Here is a 25,933-nt window from a genome sequence, read left to right on the forward strand (position 1 = left end):
GTTGAGAAAAGTGAAGGACACACATCCATACGAAGATGACTTCCTCTAAGGGAAGTGCTGGCTGGGTTTATTCTGTTTCAGAAGTTTTTCTATCCTGTCAAGAAACTATTGGAATTTCCAAGTGAAATCTGTGGTCAGCTTCATCCGTCCAACCTTTTAGGCCCAGCGCCGCTCCACCGTGTTGATGTGGAGGGGAACGTGGCCGGAACGCTGGCTCAGCCCTGCATCCACGAGGTGTGAAACTGTTTAATCCAGCTTGTGTTATTTCAGTAAAACTGCCTTTGTGAGTGGGAAAGTTTGCACTTTCCTGTATTTGTATGTTTATAAATCCTGCACGAGCAATAAAAGATGGAGGGGAGGGGAGGGGAGGAGAGGGGTCACAGGAAGGAAGGAAGAGAGCTGACGGTAGCTGTAGTGTTTGTTTAGCAGGGAGGCGAGAGAGGAAGGAAAAGGGTGGGGAGGCTGTGCTTTAGTCCATCCCTCTGTGCATGGGGGGGGGGGGGGGGGGACCCATGGGTTAATGGGCAATAAGTCCACCCAAATGTGTGAGTTGGGTGAAGGACGACTGGTGATGCACCATGATTCTCTGGGGCCCACTAAAAGGTCAAAGGTCAGGATTAAAAGTCAAACAATGCGTGGAAGGACTGGCAGTCAGCTGCAACTTCACCAAGGGTGTATGTGTGTGTGTGTGTGTGTGTGTCTGTGTCTGTGTCTGTGTGTGTGTGGGTGTGTGGGTGTTGTAAAATGGGAGGAAGGACGGGAAGGGTAGGGAGAGGACACCAACAGAAGGACAGCTCGATGGGGGTTGGAAACTTGCTTCCTCTGATTCTTTTCCCCCTCTGCTCACTTCGAGGAAACTACACTGGTTTGCGTGTCCCTAAAGGGACTCGTCTTTCTTCCAAGTACACGCTGACAACCACACATGCGCGGCGCGGCACAAACACACACACACACATGCAGTGACACCAATCGACAAGCGCAGCCAAAACACACAGAGGAGCCGAGAAATTCAATCAGACCATGTGGCCTATTTCTCTGGATGTTTTAATGAGCTCTCTATTGTGGAGCGCTGACTGATATTATTAGGCTGGCGTGTCTTAGTTCATTAGCTAAAGCAGGCTCAGCAACAACAACACCACACAGTGCACTACAGATGATTTGATGCCGCCTGCAGAGTTATGTGTCACTGCTGGACCTCAAAGCAGCGGCGGTGAGGCGACTCAGGAGAGCTCATGTGATCGTGGCAGAGGTGGAACCGGGGATAAATTACGGCTCACTGAGAAATTATTAGGAAGTAAAAAGATGGTTTCATTATGTACACTGATTCCAAGCATCTTCTTGTGCATTCATCAAGCTGCTTGAAGTTGCAGCTTGATGTTTTTCTGTGCAATTTTAGCAGCAGAATGATGTCAAGTTAAGAGAACATTAAAACAGCACTGCAGCAAGCTGATCTCTACTTTATTGTTATTACCCCAAATTAAATTACGCCTCATAAAACCCCTCAGCATGGAACGACATCAGAAATGAATTGAACAAAATGCTGGGTTTTAAATAGTTTTCACAGCTACTTGCCCTCAAAGGGGGCGATGCTGCTAGCAAAGTTAGCCTGCTAGCATGTTGCTATTTTCATCCATAACGCAGGTGTGCTTTGACTTGAAAGTGATGCATCACCTAAAAGGTATATTTTAGCATTCAGTGTTGAGCTCACAAATTTTTTGCCCTCCTTCATCACGTCTTTGTGACTCGAGAGCAGGAAGACTCAGCTACGTCTCTTTAGCTTGAGACTAATGGAGACTGACGGCTAAAAACAGAAAAATAGTCCCAAATCATCCGTTTGTGAAGGTTCGAGCGCATCGTCTGGTAAAATCCTCCTTTATCCAGCTGCATGACCAGTAATCGACAAATAGGTTTATGGGGTGAAGAATCAATTTACTGTCAAGGATGGAATGCATCCTGCTTTTGCTGCTGCTTGTAGATCAAATTGTAGTTTTAATTGTGTTATTTTTTTATTTCAGAACACTTATAAGGCAAAAGGATCCTTATTGATTTGATTTTTGTACTTGGACATTGAAATCACAGCGTCGTAAACAGGGAAGAAACAAGATAAATGACCAGGATGTGAGCCCAGTTACATGTGTAACCTCACTTACAGTAAATGTCAGGCTGTAAAAATGCCTTTACAATATGACAGAATGTATGAATTACAGCTGAAGCAGGAGCCCAGGGTCATGTGACTGTTGCCTTGTAGGATGTATTGGTCCCTGGAGTTTTTCCTTCCCTCTCCAGTTTTTTTCCTGTCCCAGCATGCACTGGGTGGAAGAGAAATCCCAGAGAGGCCTCGGGACATGTGATGGAGATTCTTAAAGGGAAACGCTGCAGTTCTTTCAACCAGTGTTTGGCCAGTTTTACAGCTGCATGACATAAAGCGAGCCCAGTGCCTTGTGGTTGTTGTAATTTTACCTCTCGAGCAGGAAAGTCACTCACAGCCTTGTCTTCTGATTTCTTTAGTCAGGTAGCATCACTTAGAACAATAATTGCGCCTTCCATCGGCACAGACGGCCCCTTTCTGTGCTGAGATGAAAGCCTTTGACCTTGACAACCTCAAGTCGCCGCCGTTCCCTGTAAACATCGACGTCCTCCTCCTCATCCTCTCCTGGAGTTTTTACATGCTGCGTCTTCATGTAATCCGGCCTTAAGGATGCCTTCACTTTGTTGACTCTCAGCACAGAGACAGAGGAGTGAATGCTGAAGGAGGGAGAGAACAAAAGAAAACCTGCAACAACCCCTCCATAACTCCCCCTCCTCTTTCCTCATCCTTTCAGCTTCTCATCCCTCCTTCCCAGGCTGGCTCCCTTCCTCCATCTCAATCTCTTCTCGGCTCACTCAAGCATTGGCCGCTAAGGCCTCCAGCATTGATCCAATAAAGCTGGTAGTCGGCGCTGTGAGGCTGGGAGAGCTTTCACCCAAACCCAGCGTTTAAGCACGCTCATTTAACAGCACGTCGCAATGATCTGATCTGAGGGCTGGGATGGGGGTGTGCAGGGGGGGTTACTCCCTTCAGCCTCATCTTATTTTTCTCCCAAATTTGTAATCAATAAAACTCACATTGATTGGCTGTGTGCACACAAACACTAGCAGACACACGCACGCATCTCCGAATCTCAATTACCTCCCCTGCCAATCGGCCAAATAGACCAAATGTTTGTTTGCCAGCACAGAAACTTAATACAAGCACGTGGGAAAAGAGGAGGAAGTAGGAGACATAAAATGTGCTGCACATACAGAGCTATTCTCTCTTTGCACCGGGTTAAAGATAATACAGTTTGACATTTTGTACCTATTTAAAAGTCAATGGGTTCCTCTCTCCTATAAGCACACATCATCAAAGGTGCAATTTCACAGCAGCAGCAGGTGCTGAACAGAAAGCTTATACAGATGGTGTGTGTGTGCATGCGTGTGTGTGTGTGTGTGTGTATTTCAATTGTTATGAGTCATAAGTCATCTTTCACGTCTCCAGCGAGGAGATGTTCACTAATTGGCTTAAATAACAAGACTTGGTTTGACTTTCTGATTTGTGGTTTTAGCTCCAAGTTGAGAGTAGAAGTTCCGTTCCTGGTGGTGTTCGGCTCTGCGGTGTTTCGATTCTACCTGCTGAAGTTTGGAGACTTCCGTTTGCCACAAATACTCTGAGAATTGACAATCCAACTGAATCACTGACATCTAAATTTGTTGGTTTTAAAAGAGAGACAAAGATTTTGCCAGCAGCGGGTGTGCTGCTGCGGCTATACAGCCTCACTAAAATTAACTTGACACGAAGACAGAATTCAATACACAATCACAACACAAACGGCCAACAATAAATAAAACGAGCTGTTGAAACTGCTGGCGGGAGCAAAAAGGCAATATTAGGCTACAGAGATGAAATAACCACCACTTTAACAGCAGAGTGAAACATCAACCAAGCAGGCAGCACGCACAGGCAGGACCACAAAGACACACGTGAACACTGCACAGCTTCTACACACGGCAGGCGGATCCCAGAGAGGAACGCAGCCATGCAGCCGTCTACCTTCAAAGATAAAATCACTATTAAGGAAACTCCTTGGCAGACGATTGCTGGCATCACAAGCTTCAGATCACTTCCAACGTGAGCCGGAAAACTGTGTGCAGTGTTCCTTTGTGTCGGCGTGATGATTTGCGGGGCTCTTTTGAACCGTTTTTTTTATAGTTTTGGATAAAATATCCATGATTATATTGCATAAATGCAGCCTTTATGAGCAGGGCCTATAATTAGATGAGGTTATGTTGATTCTGGGATGTGAAAACTTGATGAAACTGTAAAAAAGAAAGTCAACTTTAGAACGTGGAACACAATGTAACTGTCTTATGTGGGTGTCAGAGGGTCTGCGGTTCTGAGACGACACAGATTCACCAAAGGCACCATTCAGGGGGAGGCGATGAAGATTTAGAGGCCAAAGGGAAGAAAACAAGCTAGGAAACAAAGCCTATTTGCAGGCAGCATTCGACAGCATTGGCTGGCTCCTTCAGCTCCGCCGCGGAGGCTGCTTCATTGAAGGTTGTCCTTCCTCTTTCTCTTCTCTCATTCAAATTGAAAACCGTCATGCTAACCAACTGCTTGCTCATTTTATTGGTGCAAATGCAGCAAGCAGAGGTCAAGGTGGAACAGTCCATCAAAAATGACTTTTGAGGGAAATCTGCCGTCTGGATTAAGATAAAACTCTTTGATGGATGAGCCTCCAAGCAGTTGCTCATCTAGGAGGTGTTATTAAACCTCCCGTGGTTGCTGCTGAATTCTGTGAACAACACAAATGAAAACTTTGAAATGGCAGAAGGAGTCTCTCAGACATCAAACCTGCTCATATGAAAGCCTCCGCGTGGTGGGATACCAGCTGAGGAGCTGCTGCTGCTGCTGTTGTTGTTGTTGTTGTTCTGCAGCAAATCCACTGATGACAGCAGTCCAACATCATTAAAGAAGTTATTTCACACTCAAACACTTGAATAATGAAAAGGGAACTGTGAATGAAATGGAAAGCGCGGCACTCGTTGCTACTGCGTCGGTTTCAGCTGCAGTGTTACGCTGCACCAACATGTCCGCCCCCTGGGCTGCTGCTCTCTCCTCATGTTCGTTCGGTACAAACCAATTCATTTACAACTTAGAGCTGTTGGATTGTCCTTGTCTCGACATTCATTCCCCACCACATTGGCGTCTGATGCATTGCCAGCACCAATTAACTTTGATAACTCAGTTTAATAAAGTGCTGCTGAACGGGTCTGACAGGAGAGCAGCGATAAGCTGTATCGCAGCTTTTTTGGGTGGCGATAGCTGGATTATCACTCCGAGTGAGGGAGGGACGCAGAAAAGTTTTCCTGCATAACCCCTCTGGCTAAAAAGTCATTAAAATGTTTGTTGTTGTTAGCACACACACACACACACACACACACACACACACACACACACACACACACAGGCACATTTACTGATTACAGTTGTATCTTTGTTGGCTTGATTGATTTGCATTTCTGTGTTGTTATCGTGGACTTTAATGCTCAGTTTTGTCGTACTTGTTTGAGAAAACCACCTTTCAGAGCAGGTTGAATATGTTGCTATGAGATAAATACACATGTAAACACGGATTTGACTAAAGACTTTGTGATAAACAAGCGAGCCACTGAGGGAGGGGAGTCGCTGCTGTGAGCTGATGTGTTGGTTTTTCTCTCTCGGCAGGCTGCCAGGAGCCCAGCTGCTCTCTCTGTCCCTCCGATCATCTGATTGGACTGTGAATCCACCACTCCACGCCATTTCTGACGAGCACGACTTGACATGGGAGCCATGGGCAGGACCAGGGTCTTGCTCCTGGTGTTTCTGTTGGGATGGGAAAAGTCGCTGGGCCTCAACTGGAACCCGATCCCACGCAAGACGGTTCGGTATCACGGTGAGTGAGCCGAGTGAGGCCAGCTGGTAGAAGAGTTAGACCTCGGGGGGCGTTTAAACCTTCTGCTGAAAACCATCCGGGGGCCTTTAACTGTCAGTTACAGGCTCGTTAGCTTAAATACATATTTTTTACTATCAAGTGTTGTCCCATAACTACCTGCAGTCTTTTATGGAGCAGCTTCAACCTGGGGGAGGGTTCCACATAAGTGGCTTCCTAGCTGTGATGCTCCCCCGCCCCCCACCTGTGCCTCAGAGGTCAGCCCTGTCAGGGGGGGGTCACCACTGGGCTACCTCACCTTCGACCTTTAGACCAGCATTGATTTTTCCGAGGAACGTCTCTGTTTTGTGGAGGGTGGCCGTGCTCCAGTGGAGGGTTTCAGCGTGGGAGCACCTGAGGGGTCGACAGTGAAAGCAGTAATAGATTTAATGGCTGTTTTTTCTGCCTTGTCAAGCATGATGAGCCTTTCGCATGAAAGTTCCATCCAGGACCCGCCAGCAGCACTGATACGCTCAGACTCTCAGGTTTAAAGGAAGTGAGTGATTAATGCTTAAATACAAGACGACATGAGTGAAATAGGAAGTCAGATAAAGACGCTACGTCCATCCGTCACACTGGTGTTGGGAACCGGTCTTCGATCTACTGGAAGAGTTTGTCCTTGTGTTGTTTTATTGTTTTCCATCAGAAGGTGATAATGAAGCAACCCTCGCAGACGACGGAGGTCAAGATACACTTTGAATCTTCGTTGAATCCACTGAATTAAGGTTCTTTGATTTGTAGTCCTCCTTGAGTTACCTGGACCTTTCTGATCATAATTCCCTTTTTCTTCTTTGAAGCATTTGTTGTGTTGACTTGAGCCACCAAGTGTTGTTCATCAGTGGTAAAGTTCAAAGAAAATTAGCTATAATTTTCAGTCTCCTTCCACGGTGACATCTGCTCTGCGCATCACTTGTGTGTCTCCCCTAACGTCGGTTGGCAGCAGAGAAGCTAATTAGCTGCTTCAGCACATGAAAGGACACGTGAACGTCGCCATTCTCTGGTAAGATGCTGCTGCAACGTGTCTGTCCTCCACTGGTCGCTGCTCTGGAGGTGCTTCACTCTTCATCTGTGGTGTGAGACTCGCAGGAGAGCAGTCATGGTGAGAAGCCAGCGTTTGAAACTGACGTATGTTCTGAGCTGGCACTGGTGTGATTCATCCAGTAATTATAAGTGACAAGAGTGAGTGCAGACTTGCCAAAGCCAATAGAAAACATGCAGCTTCTCAAGAGATATGCTCCAAAAATGTAATGAGTTCTTTCCTTGGCTGGAGGACACCAAGTGTCATGAAACCAGCCAGGAAGGTTCTGCCGAATCACGCTGAGGGTCAAACAAACAAATGACACTGACAACACAGCCTCCTCTGCACAAGTGGATGAGCTTCCCGTCTGTCAAGGATTGTTTTCTGAAAGCAGAGGTGGACGATTTCTGCATTTTGCTAAGAAGTCGACATCGACCCTCAGTAAAACAATACATCAGTCTAATCCTGGCGCTCAACTGTATTTGCACTCTTTATCTGGGCCTCCTCTGCAGCCTGGCCCGGCTTTCTTCTCTGAACAATGCCAATTGTTGCGAGCTGAGAAATAGTGTCTGTTTTAATCCCTCAAAGGGGATGTGCTGCGTTCTCTCTCCTGGGGATGAGGGAAATACTATAAAGGAAAGAAAAAACACGTGATAAAAGCCCTATTTCTCACCTCTGTTCCACCTATTCCACTTTTCATCCCATATCTGTCTCTCCATTCACTCCTCATCCTCCTCTTTCTTGCCTTTTAGTCCTCCCCTTCCCTTCTTCGCTTTGTATGCTGCGGCTCATCGCATAAACCCAAAATGCTCTTATGGCGTTTTGTGAAAACGCTCAGATTTCTGCTGCTCTCGAGGAGAACCGTGTGCGTGGGGGGGGGGGGGGGGGGTGCCTCTAAAGCTGCTTTCTCATGCCGCTATCACGCATCCCCTTCCCTTCCTCCCTTTATTTGCGTAGTTTCTTCCCCACTCCCCCTCCTGGCTCCATGCTGCAGTCCTCTCCGGGGGGGTCATTAGCTTCTGGTGAACTGCTCAGAGCAACCAGATCTCCTCAGGACTTCAGCCAGCTTAGGCTTGTGGTGAAGTCACACTAGACTGGGTGAACGGGGACAGCTGCGCACACACACGCGCACGCACACACACACACACACACACACACACACACACACACACACACACACACACACACACACACACACACACACTCTCCTCTCTCAAACATATTCTTCTTATTGAAGAAGAGGAGGATAAATCTGCATGTAGAAAACAAGACACCTCCCCTCACTTCTGCTGCAGCTTCTGTGTTTTGTCAGGCAGCGAACGCCCTGTCATGAGAGGAGGCAGATCACCACACTTCTATCATATTGGATTTTAGTCTGGCTCTTGTGCGCTGCAAGATTCTCAACGCAAATTGATTTGCATTGGAAACAAAGTGGGATTATCTTGCCCGTTGAGAGATTTCTCCACTTGGTTAAAGAAAAATGAGATTTTCAGGCTCAATACTGGGTTAAATGACTTATATGGATGGGTTCTTGCTACAGTGCTGAGGAGGAGATAGGAGAGATGAAATGGAAAAACAAAGCTGCTGAGAGAGACGAGGGGGGCGAAATGGTGAGAGAGGAGACATATAATGGAAAGCAAGCAAGAAAAAGACAGCTAGAGAGAGAAAGAGAGAGATGAAGGGAGAGAGAGAGGCAGAGAGATGTGGAGTGAGAGACGGAGAGAGGGAGAGGGAGAGCGACAGAAAGATGTAGAGAGAGTGAGAGTCAGAGAGAGGGAGAGAGAGAGACAGGGAAAGAGATGAAGAGAGAGAGAGAGATGGAGAGTGGGAGAAATAGGGAGAGAGACAGAGGGGGAGAGAAAGAGAGAGAGAGTGGACAGTAATTCGCTACCTTAAAAGGACAGAAAGTAGCTTGAGACACAAAGAGAAAGAGAGAGTGGAAGACGCACATACACTCTCTCTGGGAGCCATTCTCTCTGTTAGCATGGAGGCAGGCGTGTGTGTGTGTCTGCGTGCGTGTGTGTCTGTGTGCGTGTGTGTCTGTGTGCGTGTGTGCGTGTGCATGAGAATAAATGTATGCAATGTAAATTTGACGAGAGACTAGAGGACCAGCAATGAAAAGTAAGAGTGAGAGAGTTTGTGGGAGCAGAGAGGGCATCTGTGTTTATACCTTTTTGTGTGGTTGTGTGTGCGCTTGTTTGTTTAGAGCTGTGTGTCTGTCTATATAATCCCACTTTATTTATTTGTGTGTGTGTGTGTGTGTGTGTGTGTGTGTGTGTGTGTGTGTGTGTGTGTGTGTGTGTGTGTGGGTGGGTGTGTGTGTGTTTGTGTGACTGGCAGCATGAGGGATGTGGCGCTGTGGGCTGTGCAGAGGGGTTGTTGTGTGTGTGAGTATGCCTGATGGACACAGAGATGTTGAAGAGATGACCACCCCCCCCCACACACACACACACACACACACGCACGCACACACACACAGCAATTCCACGAGGCTTACACCAGGTTGCAGACGAACATACAAACATCCTCGGCTTGCGTGTGCCTTCTTCTTCTCTGGCAGTCACGTGTTTCTTCTCTTGTCACATGTCGACAGTTCCAGGCTGTTGTGATGTTGTTGTTCCTCACCTGAGACTTTAGTGGAGAGCGGAAACGTCTCCATTATCTCCCAATGGGACATTTTATGTACAGACATCATATATACATCCCTCCCAGACCTGCAAATGAGTGCTGCACATTTACAGAGGCTGTTACTCCCTCCCTCTCTCTCTCCCCATCAGTGTCTCCTCTAGTAGTGCACGTTAGATACACGCGTGCATCTGATTCCCTCCTCAGTCGACGTTTCTCTATATTTTGTTGGCAGCTTGGGTCTATTTTCGGCAGCATTTCATGTATATCTTGTGCTCCAGTGAGGATCTGCAGCAGCTCCCAGTGCTACCAGTTCAAGTCTTTGCTGTGCCTGTGCTGGTTACTGGACACAGAGGAACAAATTATCAGGTGCTGAGTTAAGTTTAAGTCCTCGACGAGTCAGTACAGACTCCTACAACTGCTGGTCACCTGGATGGTGGCCATGTTTGACGTGACCACTGAGTTACCAGACAGCATTAAAGGTCTTTGACCAGCTGAAGCTGCCTGCCGTTCTTTTGAAAGCCCCCAGCTGGCAGCGTTTGAGAGCGCTCTGGAGGGTTTTTTTCAATTGCAACACTTTTGCTGCCATGATACAGAATCTCAGGGGAAGCAAAAATGTCAGCCCAAGGTAGAGCACTTCCTCTGGTCTTTGCTCCGGATGAAAGACAGCTTGACCCACACAGGGAGAGCAGATGTGGGCAAGGCCATGTATAAAAGCTCCTCCATTGTCGCTGCTCTCCGCTGTGATTGGCGGACTAGGTAAGAACAAACAAGCACAGAATTTTATCCAAAAGCAAACTTTCGGCGTTTGCAAAAAGCCAAACACTCAACACTCTGAGTGCCTGCTGAGTTCCTCATCCCACTGCAGACGTGTCGTTGTGCTGTAAAAGGCTGAATACAGACATCTTGTTGCTCTCTGACCTGGTCCGAGACATCCAGCCTCTGTCAGAAATGTTCTTCTGCAAAAAATTGTTCTTACACACTTTAGGACTTTTTAAACCCTCAATTTAGTCTTACTGACAGGAAGCAAAGCCTGGTGGCTGTTTGTAACCCATGTGTGCTTGTTAAGGTCTTTGTGTGATTCCCAGTTGTTTGTCTGTCAGGCTAAATTGAGGGTTAAGAGTCGTGTAGATTGTAGGAACAAATTTGCGCAAATGAATATTTCATAAAGTAAGCCCCGTGTGTGCAGATGTACTACCCAACTTCAGCATAACACGGGCTTTGACACTCACTCACCTACTTTTTTGCCACTCAAGTCTCTTGTAGTTCTAGGTACTACCTCCACCTGTCCCTCATTATCCTCTCTTGTATATACAGTCTGTGGGTGTGTTTGAAATGGCTTAAATGCTCTCTGCGGAGGGTGTGCAACACTGCAGCGAGGGCCGTTCCATATTGATTGACCCATCTATTTCCTGTCTGCTGAGATGCCTTCCAGCTGCCCCGGGTCGGTCGGGTTTGAGTGCATCGATATCTTCCCTCAATGCTGCTTATTACACATAAATCTGAACATCAGCGATTTTTCTTTTGCTTCTCAACTTTCTGAGTTCCTGTGTTGTGTTGGTACACACAACCGCTTATGCTGCTCAGCCCAGCCCAGTGACAAAGACCAGCAAGCCAAAACTATGCTGAAACACAGCAGCTGTGGTTAAACAAAGAATGGAGGAAAAGAAAGGGAGGGAGGAAGAGAAGTGAAGCCCTCAGAAATGTAATATTTAGTTTGGAAGTCCAGCCAGCTTTGATTGGGTAAACGAGCCCTGCATCTTTAAAGACTCGCCAATGCAAATGTGTGCCTCATGATTTAGGAAAAAGAAAGATATCACAAGGAATGATGGGAGGAAGGGGGCGCACAAGACGAGTGGTGAAAGCGGGCTGGGCCTCTGACCCCTGGAAACCTCTCTCTTTCTCACTCTCTGGCTGGCGCTCACTCCCTCTACCTTTCCTTTTTTCCTTGGTTCTGTCTCTGCCGTATCTCCTCAAACCCTCCAATTACAGTAATGAGTAGTTGAGAGGGAGGCAGAGGAGGAGGCAGCGCAGGCTTGTGCGTGACCGGGAGGATAGATGGGCAGGAAGGAAGGAGGAATGAGGGAAAAAAGGCAATTCATCACCGTGTTTCTATCTGCGATGAGTGTCACTCATCCCTGACCCGTCCGCTGATTGGTCAGTAAAGATTAACAGTCTGAAGCAGATGTCAGGACCCGGCGTGCTCGCCGTCGTCACACTGCCTCGGTGAGAGCTGATGTGTCGACAAGTGGGAATGTGGATTAAAATGAAAATGTCCCTCTCAGCCTGAGCACCTCCTTGTCCCGGTGTTAGCGTGGTTCCACTGATGCACCAGGTTACCACCATCAGTCTCCTTCATTATCCCAGACGTTTCAAGTGATACACTCATGTGATGTTCACGCGCTTAGCGTGAAAAAAATCAAACGTCTATTTCCTAACGACATGATTTCATTTCTCTTATGCGTAACAAGAGGAAGCCAGGAACAATCCGTTACTTGTCGTTTAGCAACATTTGCTCATTCCCGCCTCTGAAATACTGGTTTTATTTTTAAATGGAAATTGAATTTCTTGATGTTTGCAGTGGTGTTCAGACAATTAGCAAGAAACTGAATCAGTATGAAAAGGTTCTTTGTGCTGCCTGTCAGCTATCCTGCAAATAAAACACTTCTTCCCTCATCAACCGTCGGAACACGGTTCAGCGCAGCGGGGCAGGTACAACTGAGGTGTGCTAACATGCCCATCTAAGACCATTCATTGTGCTAAGCTAACTAGTGGCCAGGTTGCCCCTATGGCTCTGAGGAGAGAAGGACATGTCTCTGGGAGGATGGGCAATAAGTGTACTTCCCAAAAAGTTGTCATGTCCCTTTAAATGTCAGTCTGAGACGTGTGTGCTAGGGTCAAAATGGCAGCTGTCGGTCGCCACTTCCATCAGTTTTGTGAGGTGAGAATGCTGCGTTTGAGGTGCGGTTGGATTTGGGCACAGAAAAGAACTCACTTTTGAGTTAGGATGCCATTCTCAGCTGGACTCTCACTGTCATGGTTACAACAACAGCTCCGTTATACTCAAGTCATGTGACATTTGAGCTTGGACAGAGGAAAGGAGCAGCAGTCACCTGTTGCTACGTCGGTTTTTATATAATCTTTTTTTTTGTTTGTTAAAAAACGTGGCTGTAAAGCAAATGTGAGACTGGCAGCTGCAGAATGGATTCTAGCAGCTGTCTCCCACTCTGAATCCAGAGCAGCTGTGAACATCCCAGTCTGGCGCGTGAGGGATTCTTACGAGGTCAGAGCGGATGTTTGACACTGAGAGCCACTCAATCAGGATTGACGGTGAATCGGGAGACGGTTTGAGGGATATTTCGGGATGCACGTCGTGCTGAGGAGCGGGTCATTTGAAGGTGGGAGTGAGCGGAGGGCACAGCCGTCATACGCCCAGCTGTAATCAGCTGATTGAATCAGCGTTGCTCATCAATCGCGCACCAATCACAGACCCTCAACACGCTGACGCTGCCTCGCTCACCTCTCAGGAGCCTGACGTGGCTTGAAGGACAGCTGGTCAGCAGGGAGGAGGTGTTTGTTGATGCTTACATTTACAATGAGACTGGCTCAGAGGTAGAGCGGCTGTCTAGCAACTGAAGGGTCGCTGGTTCGATCCCCACTTCCCCCGGTGACCATGTCCGAGTGTCCTTGAGCAAGACACTGAACCCCTGATTGCTCCTGATGGCCCTGTGATGGACTGGTGACCCGTTCAGGGTGAACCCCCCCCCCCCACCCACCCAATGTCAGCTGGGATAGGCTCCGCCCCCCCCCCCCCCCCCCCATGACCCTTCACGGAAAAGCGGTATAGAAAATGGATGGATGATGGATGTCCCTGAATGAAGAGCGATTACCGGACCGGTTTATCCATGATGCCTCTGTGCAGTAACTATGGCAACAGGATTCTAGAGGATGTGGCTCTTCAGTGCCGAAACAACATGAGCAAGGCACTGATCTGCAGATTTGTCCCTGAAGGCTGTTCCTGAACCAAAGAACCTTCACGTGAATCCTTTGGGAAAATAACAACTAACTAACGCCGCCAGTGTCAGCGTTTGTGGACACATGAATCAGTTTCTGAAGACATTCTGGCAGGCTTTTACAAATATCCATGAAGTTCTTCGTCAGTTTTGTTGAGCGGAGTTTCGCGGAGGTTCAGCGGCGTTTCAGAATTCTTGGCAACATTTGTCATTTTTGGCACACAGGTTGTTCTGTGAGTCAAACTGCAAACGTGATTGAGTGGCAGCTACACGAGCGTCCTTCTGTCCCACTTTGTGTTTGTCACCGCTGCGGCGTTGGAGCCTGGCTGGTGGAGCCTGGCCGGTGGAGCCCGGCCGGTGGAGCCCGGCCGGTGGAGCCCGGCCGGTGGAGCCCAGTGCTGCACCAGCCGCACATGCAGAACCAGGATTCTGGAATGGAAAACACTCACTTGTGGCATCAAACAGTTCTGGATTTGTTCTGCTTCTTGTGGGAAGTAATGGCGGCCCCCCCCCCTCTGGGCCAGGCTGTTGCTTTTATGGCATGAATTCCTTTTTCTCCTTTTTTTCGTCCCATTAATCCAATAAAGCTCATTTATTCCTACTTTGTGTTTCCTTTATACCATTTATAATCACCTCCATTCAGCTCACAGCAGCTGGTATTGTTTGAATATATAATATCTATCTTCCCATTTTTTCTCTCTCTCTATCTTCCCTCATGCTCTCATTCTGTCGTACACCTGATTCTCCTCTGAACCTGCCGAAGTGCATGCATCCAAGTGTGCGCGCGCCTGTGTGTCTGTTTGTGTGCATACGGTTTCCCTTCAAAAGGGGTACCTTCTCTGATGAAGGTCTGTCAGCGTGCTCCTGTGTGTGTGTGTGTGTGTGTGTGTGTGTGTGTGTGTGTGTGTGTGTGTGTGTGCGCGTGTGTTTGTGTGTGTGTGAGTGCTGCACAGTGTCTGTCTCTGCTTCTCATTCGGTGTTTGTCGCTGCTTCAAAGCTCTCCCTAAAATAGGCCTTTAATCATAGTTTGGTGTGTGAGTGGCTCGGCGGTTAGGAGCTATGAGCAGAGGCTGCATGTATTTATAGCCGGCGAGGAGAGGGAGGCTGCTGGAGCTCCACTGGAAGGCTGAAGGAGGCAGATCAGAGTCCTGGCCCTGATCAAGACCGTGTCAGCCGGCCGTGCAGCAACACACATAACCCCCCTCTTCCTCCTCCTCCTTGTCCTGCCAGGCCAGCTCAGTTTGGTTTGGACTGGATGGTGACACGGTGACCTGACCCTTTCATACCCTACAAGGACATGAGCAGACTCACAGTCAGGGGACAGCATTTACCGAACCTTCTAAACATTTGGATTTCAGATTTCTTGTGAGAAAAAACACCATTTCTTGGTTTATATGTCTTACTACTCCTCATTTTCCATCCCAGATGACTGATATCCTGCCTCCAGGCTCCGTTTCAGTTCATACAATTAAAATGTGCTTGTCATCGATCAAAGTGAGCTTTATTTTTTTTTTTGCTTATGTTGAATAATTCTTCCTTGTGGCTGCCTTCAAAGCAAACATTCAGTCCAAGAGAGACTGCAGTAGAACTGCTAGCTTTTGTTGAGCAGCGTCTGCCTCTCATCAAGACTGCGCTCATGTCAGAGGTTGCTACTCGTGGCCTCCTCTCTATCATGTGTTGTTTGAAGCTTCATTATATTTGCTGTATACTGCCGTGGCATACACAGACCGGTCGGAGAAGTCTCCCTTGTGGTGCGTTCAATGACAAACTTGAGCCTGATGTCCGCCGAATGGGAGGCGTGATTCCAAATATTCAAAACCACACGGTGATCACATGTCTACCACAGCGGGCGGCAGCCACGTACGTTTACTGCAGTACACATTTCAGAGTGCAGGAGTATTTTTACCCCGCTACTTCTGAGTCGATTGCAGATTCATGTCGTGAAATCAGATGGGAAACATCAGGCTGAGGTGCTGCCGTGGACCTCATTCAGATTCATTTGTAAAGCAAGTTGAGAACAAAGGGCAGCACCACCAAGACAGGAAGAAGGGAACCGGCTAGAACGATCCCAGGACGACCGATACGCCTCGAGAACAGGATCGAGCAAGCTCCCGTTCTCACTGGCAGCCAAGCATTTAGAAAATGTGATTTAAGAACTGCCAAACTATTGTCTGTGTAGAAATACACGTATGTACAAGGTTCTCCTGGCCCAGCCTGGACCATGAGACACCCTGAGAGGCACCTGACCAATTAATACCGGATCCTGCAGGGATCCATTTGTGTGTGTTTTTTACTCTCTTCAATAAGAAGTGGTGTTGAGTGTACCACAGCCTCACGATGTCACCTTAAACAAAATGCCAACAGACACTCAAATGTGTTGTTGTTTTTTTAAAGAAAGAAAATGGCTCCAGAATCTGCAGGTGTTTATCGGATTGAGACGAAAACACGTCGATCGCTGCATGTCACCTCCCATAGCAGGAAGCTGCTTCCATCGTCGTTGCATCACTAATAATTCAACATGACAACATGCAACTTACTTTCTTTGCTTGAGGAAGGAATGAAAGCTCCTGTGAACGAGCTTTAGAGCAGTAAAACACCAGGAAACGCTGATTTTCTTTGTGGCGATGAGTCAGAGCGAGCCGGGCGGGAGGTCACTCGTCGACCTGCAGCACCCTTTAGCTGGCGTTAGCAGTGTAGCTAGCCAGCTGATAATTGAGCTGCTTTGATTTACACCGCTAAACTATTGTGTCCTCGTTGTACCTCGACCCAGTGAGATAAAAAGACAGCTGTCGTTTTCAAGCCAATAAGCCTCCTGATACCTCAGAGAGAGACAGCTGCACGTGTCCCGCCGTCCCGCTGCTGCCACGCCACGATGTCACTCATGAACAAATTACAGCGCTACTGTCATAGGCACACATGACCGACCCCATCTTTATCTTTACTGTGTCTGTATCCTGTTCTACATGAGTTTGGTGCCGTGATGCATTCACTGCAGTACCTTTTACCCCAAAATCAGACCTGAAAAGACAGTGAGCCATTTTACTGTGTCCTCCGGTATCCCTGTGTCTCTTTTTATCAAATAGGACCTATTGACAAGAATATCTCTCTCTCACTCACTCTCACTCTCTCTCACTCTCTCTCTCTCTCTCACACACACACACACACACACACACACACACACACACACACACACACACACACACACACAGATCCCAAGGCTGTCACACTTTCTATTACCTTCTTTTATCACAGTCGACCATTCATTTAAAGGCAAACACACAGCCAGCCAGTGAAGAGGTGTCTCCATGGCGTCACCTCAGGCCGACTCTGCTCACCCTCCCTCTCAATGATAGGACCTCGGTCAGGCCTGCAGAGCTCTCCCTTCTCCTCCGGGTTCTGTTGTGCCTTTGGTTCGTGTTGCTCCCTTCGACTGTTGCATCATTACACCTCCTTTAGTCACAGCATGCCTCTTATTTATCCGCTCCCTTCTCTTTTGCTCCTTACAAACTCCTGTCTGCCAGCATCAAAGGCCTGCTAATTTAACCAAAACCACCCTCACACACACACACACACACACACACACACACACACACACACACACACACACACACACACACACACAGGCTTTAAAAGCAGTGGAAAAGTCTTCAAATTATCAAAGTTTAACACGTCAAAACCTATTGAGATGTTGTAAATCCAGAGCCAGCAGCACAGAGAATTATTACCATGTGAATAATTATTAAATAAATAAATGACATCACGCTTCCTTGATGCTTCCCACTTTGTGGACTTTCTCCACAAAGTTCAGCCTGATGATGTCACACGTCAAAGGCTCTGATTAGTGGAAACCCTCAGATGTTGTTTCGTTTGCAGCTTCTTGCACAAACACACAAAACACTTGGACGAGTCACAGGGGTGGACGGCCAATTACAGAGAGAACCACACAGGTAGCAGCCTCTCTCTCTCTCTCTCACACACACACACACACACACACACACGAAGGAGACGTCTGGCTGTCGTTTCCAGTGATGTCAGCGCTGCTGCTGATCACCTCAAACAGGACGCACGCCTCACAACTTTCCCTCAGCTGGTGGAGACACGATCAAGCCAGTGAGCAGGTACCCTGGAGGAACATCGTGTGTGTGTGTGTGTGTGTGTGTGTGTGTGTGTGTGTGTGCGCGCGCGCGTACTGACTGTGTTGTCTTTTAGCTTGAGCATAACTTGTGTACTCAGTGTGTGTGTCTTTATTTGTGTGTGTAGCCCCGTTCCTCGACACAAGTGGGAGCTTGCGTGTGTGTGTTTCATGTTGTTCTATCTTAGTGAGGACACATTTGTAACCACCATTATAAGGACATTTTGGCTGGTGTGTGTGCATGTGTGTGTGTGCATGTGTGTGTGTGTGTGTGTGTGTGTGTGAGGCTCAGGAAGTGTGTCAGTGCTCAGGTTTTCCCCCCGGTTGTGTGGAACACAGCAGATGTGTTGGGTCCTCCCCTGAGGATGCTCTCCTCTCTCTCCTCTCTCCTCTGGCTCTCGTCTCGCTCGCTCATCTGTGTATACCCTCCAATGTTTATACGCCGTCGCTCTTCAGATAATAAGCTGACTTCAGTACTTATCTGCTGCTTCCTTCCGCTGCTTTCTTATTCCCTCCTGTGTCTCCCTACATCCATCTGTACTCATCAACATGCCGCCTGTCTCTTGTTTTACCTTCACTTGTCCAGATTTCGCTGCCCAGTAAAGTTCTGTTTTTGGACTGAAACAAACTTCACAGTGAAAATGTTCCAGTGGAAGTCTGTGAAACTCTGCTTGTGAGTGTTTTTCTGGATGAAGGAGGAGTCTTTTGTCTGAAAACACATCTCACTGAAATGTTCCTTGTGATGTAATTTTGTTAGTTGACTAGAAATAAGAGGACTAGAGTTGGTTTGCAGGCTCAGTCATTCAGGCGTGAGGGCCCACTAAAGAGTCCTTTCCTGTGTCAGTCACTGGGTTTACACGCACAGTTGCAGTAAATCTATCGTTGGAGCTCAGTGAGGTCTTTCAGTTGGACACCGTCCCAGTTAGCAAGAACCAGGGTGGACTGGATGCATTGGTGGCCGGGAGGCACTGTGACCCGCCACAATCAGAGTTTCTGGACCCTCTGGGTTTCACGCCAAACAAGTCTGCCTGAGTTGCAGTCACATGGTAGAAAACTAGCAGCCAAGAGGGCGGCGTGGAACCGTCTGCAGACACCCAGACGTAGAGATTGTATCTGTTCTGCTCTTCTAATAAGAAGCGTTATGCGTTTCCTCATGATGACGGCGACATGACATCAGCAGCAGCAACATAAGTGATGATACTCAGGGAAATCGGCCCCGGTGTCGTCGTGAAAGTGTGGCGATGCATCACTGCTGGGCAGAGATGCAACAAAAACGTTGTCTCTTAAACTGAAACACTTTATTTGGGATAAATGGGGCTTCGCATCATTTTAAGCGACAGTTCACCCTTAAGGTGTCGTACAAACTCTGCTTTAAAGTGCAAGTGACGAATGACCTGGTTTGGGTTCACGTTGTTTCTGTTAAATTGAACTTCAACGTAAGTTCAACATCTCAGCAACAGAAACACGGATGAATCATCATGCAGGTGGGGCTGTTGGCTGGAAATCAAGTATTTATGAGGTACTTTAGTGGAGATAAAAATGTGATTTATCACTCAGCCGTATTTGGTGAAATGACTCTGGTGTGGTAGCGGAGGCTGTGGAGGACACCCGCATTTCTCTGACCTTTATCACTCAATGGTATCAAAGGAAAAGTTGAATCAGTCAAGCCCTCAGTATCGAGCCTTCCTCTTCAAACCCCTGTCTTTGTACATCACACACACACACACACACACACACACATAAAGAGACAAACTCCATATTTGTCGAGCGCAGCCTTCATCATGTGTGAAAGTCCATTTGGTCTCAACTGGGCCACAGCGTCGCACCATAAATCACTAAAACTGGTCTCTGCTGCAGCTGCTTTTGGAAAAGAAATAAACTAATTCAGCCAGGAAAGATAAAAAAAAAGGAAATGTTCTTATGGAATTTATGAGATGACATTATGTAGAGCGCGTCAACATTCTATCTGCCTACATAAAGTGAAAGAGAGGAGGAGGAGAACAAGGTGACACTACAAGCAACACGAGTGTGGATAATGAAAACTAAACACCATCTTCTTTCAATTTCCCCTCGTCTCTGCCTCGCTTTCTTCCCTGCTCTGCACCACTAGTTTGTCTGTATGCTAGTCAGGGGATTTGAGTGGTGTGTGTGTGTGTGTGTGTGTGTGTGTGTGTTTGGGCGTGTGTGTGTAATTGTGTCTGAGCGAGTCAGGAGCAAAACAGCGGGTGTATCTTTTTAAATTTTTGATGAAAAAAAAAAGGGAAGAGCGAGTCGGCTCTGGTTTTTCAGTGAATCCTGCAGATGGGACTGTGGTGAAGACATTTTGAGATTTTTTCTTATCATCTTTTTAGAATTGTTAGTGTCTGTTTGTGGCAAAGCACAAACAACCCACAATATGAGCAGTCGTTCTGAAGTTTGGCAGTCGTGGGGGGAAATAAAAATCCCATCAATTGCGAGGCTAATATTCCTTTAATGCTCTGCGTGATAGCTAATCAGAGTACGAAGCCTCATTTAGGCCTGGTATTAAGATGTGATCTGCATCTGGATCCCAGATAATGACGAATCTAATCACACATCAGATTTCCAGCCCTTATTAGCTTGTATTTGGAAGCTTTCTTGTGCTCAGGCATTTCTGTGCCGATGTCACTTGGATCTCATTTTCCGTTTGCAGTAATACTTTAAGTCCTCCTGGTAGCTGTGGAGGGGTGCAGCCCAACTGAGCCGCTCTCTCCACCTGCTTTGTTAAACTCCCCAACACACAAGCGAGGCTGTTGCTTTTTTCGACACTAAACAAGCGAATCATCTCATCATCTGATCAAAAATGAAACGCTTTGGCTTCTGGATCAGCCAGTTGAATTAAAAGTGTCTGCTTGACGCAGCCCAAGGTTGGTTTCTTTTATCACCGTCTGCACCCTCCAGATGACTTTCACGCCGCTCCCATAACTCCCTCGATGCACTCTTCATCAAAACAAGGGCTGGTAAGAGAGCGCCGCTGCAACTTGTTTATTTGCACGGCTTCACTAAACAGACGAGCACCTTATCTCACTTGTGACATGCAGATCTGGAACTTATCAGATTTGCCCTGCAGACGAGGCTGTGGCTCCAGGTTCTCAAAGTAAACACGGGGCTTGGGAAGCGCCGAGTGCAGCATTCCGTCCCGTAGGAACCCTTCACTTTCCTTTCCTGGTGTTTCCATTCGTGCCACCTACATCTGATGGATTTGCTGTTCTACTTTTGCAACGTTAGCATGATTCACTCTTTAAGGCCTGATGCAGCATCCGTGTCATGTGAGGCGTTCTTTGATTTTTAGTTGAAAAAAAAGCTTTCATAAATGAACGTAGAACCTTTTCTATTCGATGGTCTGTTCCACGGGCTGATAAAAACAGCCTCTAGCAGACGTTGACAATTTCAGAATCAGCTGGACTGTTTGTCTCCAGAGGTCTCTTGATTTTAAGGAGGTTCATTTAAAAACGCTAGCAGGCCTTGTTTGGCAGTTTTTACATCCAAACTGTGGCTCTGCCTGCGTCGCATCACACGTGCACTTGAGCTCGACCACAAGCTGATGAATCTGACAGTGTCACGTGATTTGTGACTTCAGTGGAAATGTTTGCATTTCATTGTATTTGAAAATAGTGTATGTGAATGAAGATGAATTCCGCTGGTGTCGGTACCAGACATGTTGTGACACATTTCATCTTCATGGATTAAACTGCAGCTCCTACGATTTGGATATTGCACTCGGCCACGTTCCAACAGCCGGAGGGAACGCGGTGATATTGTGATGAATTGTTCGGCCCTAATTACTACTAACATTAGCACTGGCAAGTTGTGACAGTGTGACAGTGATACAGCGGGAGTGTTAGCAGCTGAAGCAGCTAACTAGCCTCAACTCATGATTGTTTCTATCTAATCGTGTGCTTCTGCTGCAGTGACATGTCAGAACGTCCTCGGTGACGAAGGCCTACAGAAGAAACGCCAGCTGATAAGCAGCTGAGTGCTGCAGGCTAAAATGAAAACCTCTCTAACTGGCAATAGCTGTTTGCTGTTGTTGTTGTTTTTCCACCAGGTTGCAGCACAACACACTATCAGCACAACCGCGATACATGAAATATTAATACCTCATGAAGACAAAGCTGGTCGTTGTTGTTTGCTAAGCATTTATTTGGGGTCAGAGAGAAACACTGGTCTCTTAAGCTGCTCGAGTAGCGACTCGTTCCCCCTGCTGTTGTAGGTGCCGGTGCATTTAGCTGATTTGCTGCAGCCACAAAAACATTGTGATGAGCTCCGCTTGGGTGAGAGCAACAAAATCACTGAGGACTCCAAACTAAAGATTCCTCTGTTATTTTTTCTGTTATTGATACAAAATTATTGATCCGTGCAGCTTGAACGGAACGTAGAAAGAGATCTGAATCTACAGGTGGGAGATGAAACCAGTTAAGCAGATTTGCCGGCCATCTGAGGGTTGTGTAAGAGTGCTTAATGAAGGGAAGAGATGTGGTGAGACGGGTGGACATCATCAAGCTGTGGGAGGCGAGGTGTGGCGGGAAAGCCCAGACATCTTCTGACAAGTAAAATGTGACATGTTCTCTTTTATCCTGTCAACAGATTGGACGAATGTTTGCAGCGGAGTGTTTTTAATAATGTCACGATCTGATGAACCTCCCCGCTGTGTCTTTGACCAGATGTGCTGGACAGCATGGCGAGGTTCAGCGTCCCGGGGGTCTTCAACTACAGCATGCTGACTCTGTCCGACCACGAGAGAGTTTTATACGTGGGAGCACGCGAGGCGTTGTTCGCCCTGGACCCCAACGATATCAGTCGGCAGCTACGGCCACAGGTAACACAGCCTAACACACACACACACACACACACACACACACCACCAACAACAACAACACAACCTGCAAAAGTTCATTAGGGATAAAAAAAATCAGTTCCCAACATTTCCTTTCATCCCACACACACTTGTACTTTGAATCAACGGAAAGATTTCATGTCATGGTGGAGGAACCTGAAGCGCCATCTCCTCCACACTGCTCGGTTAATGAGCTCCGCTTTTATTAACACTTCTACCGCTGAATGCACTAAATTCAGTTATGATACATTCTGATAAAATTATGATACTAAAACTGCAAAAAATAAAGTGTAATCTCTGCCACATTCCTTGGCTGCAAATTAAAAATGCAGGGACAGGACAGTGACACTCCAAACCTCGGGCAGATCGTGAACGAAGGTAATGGCAGCGTAATAAAGTGGAATGAGTCATAGAAGTTGTTGGGTCTTTTATTAGTCTGGCCTGCATTTCTTTTATTAAATCTTCAGGCTTGTAGAAGTTAATAATGTACAAACTGTCAAGCAATTTAATACCTTCTTAAAACATATTAAAGTGTTCTCCTTGAAGGGTCAAAAACGATAATAGCATGTATTAATTATTCCTTTGAGCTAAAAGCCCTTTGCCTCCAATAATGCACATGCCAGTGAGTCAGGCAGCGGCAGGTCCGCCTTCAGTTTCATCCACGCTTTTATTGAGCTTATATCTTCATGTTTTACTGTTTGTTTGTTTTTTAATGATAAACTAAAAGCCACAAACAGTGTTTTTCAATCCCCAGAAAATCAGAAATGCTATCAGAAAGGCTCTGTTTTAGCCTGCCAGCGCAGCACCCAGCAAGTTTTGATGCAGACAAAGAAACAAGATGCATCCGAGGATGTCGGCGATGGAGCCACGACGTCCGCGAACCTGCCAGGCTCGCTGTCCTCGCTAGCTGGAGCTCGCTAGTTAAACGATGTACAGAAATTATAATTAAAGATGCCTTGTTGAGAATGATGTAAACAAACAGTTGTTAGTGTAGAACACACTTCAGAGTCGCTGTGCAGGCCTGTGCTCTCCGTCGTCACTCGATGGATCAGAATGGACTTTGATGAGACATTCATGGACCCAAGATGAGGAACCTCCATGACTCGATGTTTCCTTTAGCGCCACCATGAGGCGGACAGTTGTGGTTGTGATGGATTGCCATGAAATGTCCTAACAAATAGAGACCAGCAACCCTGAAGACTAAATTTCAACTTCTGGCATTACAAGCATTTTTTTTGTTGTTAATCATGAAGGACATTTCCACAGAACATTTTATTGATGCACTTTGGACTCAGGAAAAAGATTTTTTGTCATTTTACAAAGTGCTTGTTTTATGTTGTGGTTCTTTATCTTATCTGTTGCAGAGCCATCGGGATTCGTGTGAGTTGCCAAATATTGAGATTGCAATATTTGCAACTATTTCCTTCAATATATCACTACTGACAGCACACGCGCACACACGCACACACACACACACACACGTACACACACACACGTATAGAGTTGATTTTACTATCCTCATGGGGACCCATTATTCATGTTCATTATTCATATGAATTCCTTTATCAAACCTCGGCCAGCCTCACCTCGAACCTGGACACAAATTAAATCTGATCATGACCCAAATCCAAAACCAGTTGGAACTCCTCAGACTTCCAAAGTTTTAGTTTTCAGCATTTTTACACGTCAGGTTGCACGAGTGACAATTGTGAATTTGTAGTGTCCGAATAGCCAGGACCCCGCTGAGATGGCGAAACAAGACCACACACAGGCTCAAACAGAACTCATGGCTCCGGCTGCGACGCAGTTACCTTGAATTTAGGATGCGCCTCCTCAATCATGGGTTTGATGTTCTCGTTTTAATTTGTGGCTCTTGTTTTGCCGCGCTGCACTGGAGGGCGAACTTGTTTGTTAAAAGCTCTCTGTAAATACCCTTGACTTCACCTGATGCTTCCACACGTGCGGCGACGGCGAGGCCTTGAGAGACTGCATCTGTCTTCCCTTTGCTCTCTCAATAATTGGTCCATATTTCGATCAATACAATTATAGCAGGCGAATGAAGGTGTAGTGAGCGGCCTGCAGCTCTGGGGGATTGTTATCTGATTTACTGTAATGAGCACTTATTAGATTCAGACACGCGCGCACACACACACACACACACACACACACACCCAGGCTGCCTGAGTGAGGGTTATGAGTCTTACAGTCGTGATAACAGCACCTGTTGTAACCCCCCAATGTGGGACATGGACGGGGTGCCAGCTCACATAAACGTCTGGGCAGGAACGAGGGAACGGTCGGCCGTCTGTCACCGTCTTCCCATCCCTCTCTCACCCATCCTCCATCTCTACTCCCCCCCCTTCCTACTTTTTGCTGTCCTCTACTCATTTTTTGGAGACGCACAGCTCCCCTTCAGCTCTCTCCTCCATATCTTTGGACCCGACTTCATTCCTTCTGTTCATTTATCATTTCCGCTCAGTCTGTGTCGTCACCTCTGTTTCAGTTGTGTGACATTTTCAACATGAAATCACTCTCAAAGTGGACGGATAACAAGAGCCTAGATTTGTCCAATTGATGCCTCACGTGGGAAGATGATCGTTCCCGAATCCTGCACTTATGTTTGCTGCACAGCCTAAGCTAAGCTAACGTGAATCTCAGCATTCTAACGCTAGCGGGGGGGTATCCATCTTCTTTTCTGGCTCTGGGGAGGATGGCCAATAACTCTGCTTCCTAAAAAAAGCTGGCATGTTCCTTTGAGGTCTTTTTTTAATTCGCTAATGGCCGAAGTGAAGGCTGCATCATTGGTGCTGACAGGTGTGAGATGAAGCACCCGACATTAGCAGGGCCCTTCAAACACACAGGTTCTTCCTTACAGTGCATTCCTTTAAAGCACAGCTCCTCCAGGTAATAGCTCACAGCCGCTCGTGCTAATAATTAATTCAGTGAATAAACGTAAATCAGTGTAAGTTCATCATCTCTCCGGTGACAGGAGATTTTCAGCTCATATTCTGTAATTTACCGATGAAATACGATCATATTAGATCAGAAAAGAAGATCCCTGCATTCATTAAAAAAGGCACGTTTTGCAATAAGATGTATAAATTAGTTGCATTATTCCATTTGTATGAATAAGGGGTGTCACATGTTAATTCTGATGGACCTTCTCGCTCCATGTCATTAAAGGCCAGATTCATTTTATGTGCTCGTCAACAATATCGCTCATCTCCACTTCCTAAAGTGCATTAAATGGCAATAAGCTGTTGTTTGATTGCGCCCAGTTTAAAATCAGTCAGTTTAATA

At 46.8% G+C, this 25,933-nt stretch overlaps 1 protein-coding gene across 4 annotated transcripts in view; it reads left to right on the plus strand.

The window, feature by feature from the left end:
• The window catches only part of sema4c (sema domain, immunoglobulin domain (Ig), transmembrane domain (TM) and short cytoplasmic domain, (semaphorin) 4C), a 106,859-nt gene that overhangs the window by 54,291 nt on the left and 26,635 nt on the right, over positions 1 to 25,933 (plus strand). For all 4 annotated transcript variants that reach the window (XM_086207432.1, XM_086207431.1, XM_086207430.1 and 1 more), the window contains 2 exons: positions 5,747 to 5,954; positions 22,461 to 22,615. In XM_086207432.1, the coding sequence (XP_086063558.1) occupies positions 5,843 to 5,954; positions 22,461 to 22,615 (267 nt within the window). In that variant the 5' untranslated portion in view covers positions 5,747 to 5,842. The remainder of the gene's footprint in view (positions 1 to 5,746; positions 5,955 to 22,460; positions 22,616 to 25,933) is intronic.

Source organism: Aulostomus chinensis, chromosome 6 (assembly GCF_037954235.1).
Source record: "Aulostomus chinensis isolate RoL2024-O1b breed Wild chromosome 6, RoL_Achi_v1.0, whole genome shotgun sequence".
Classification (NCBI taxonomy): Eukaryota; Metazoa; Chordata; class Actinopteri; order Syngnathiformes; family Aulostomidae; genus Aulostomus; species Aulostomus chinensis.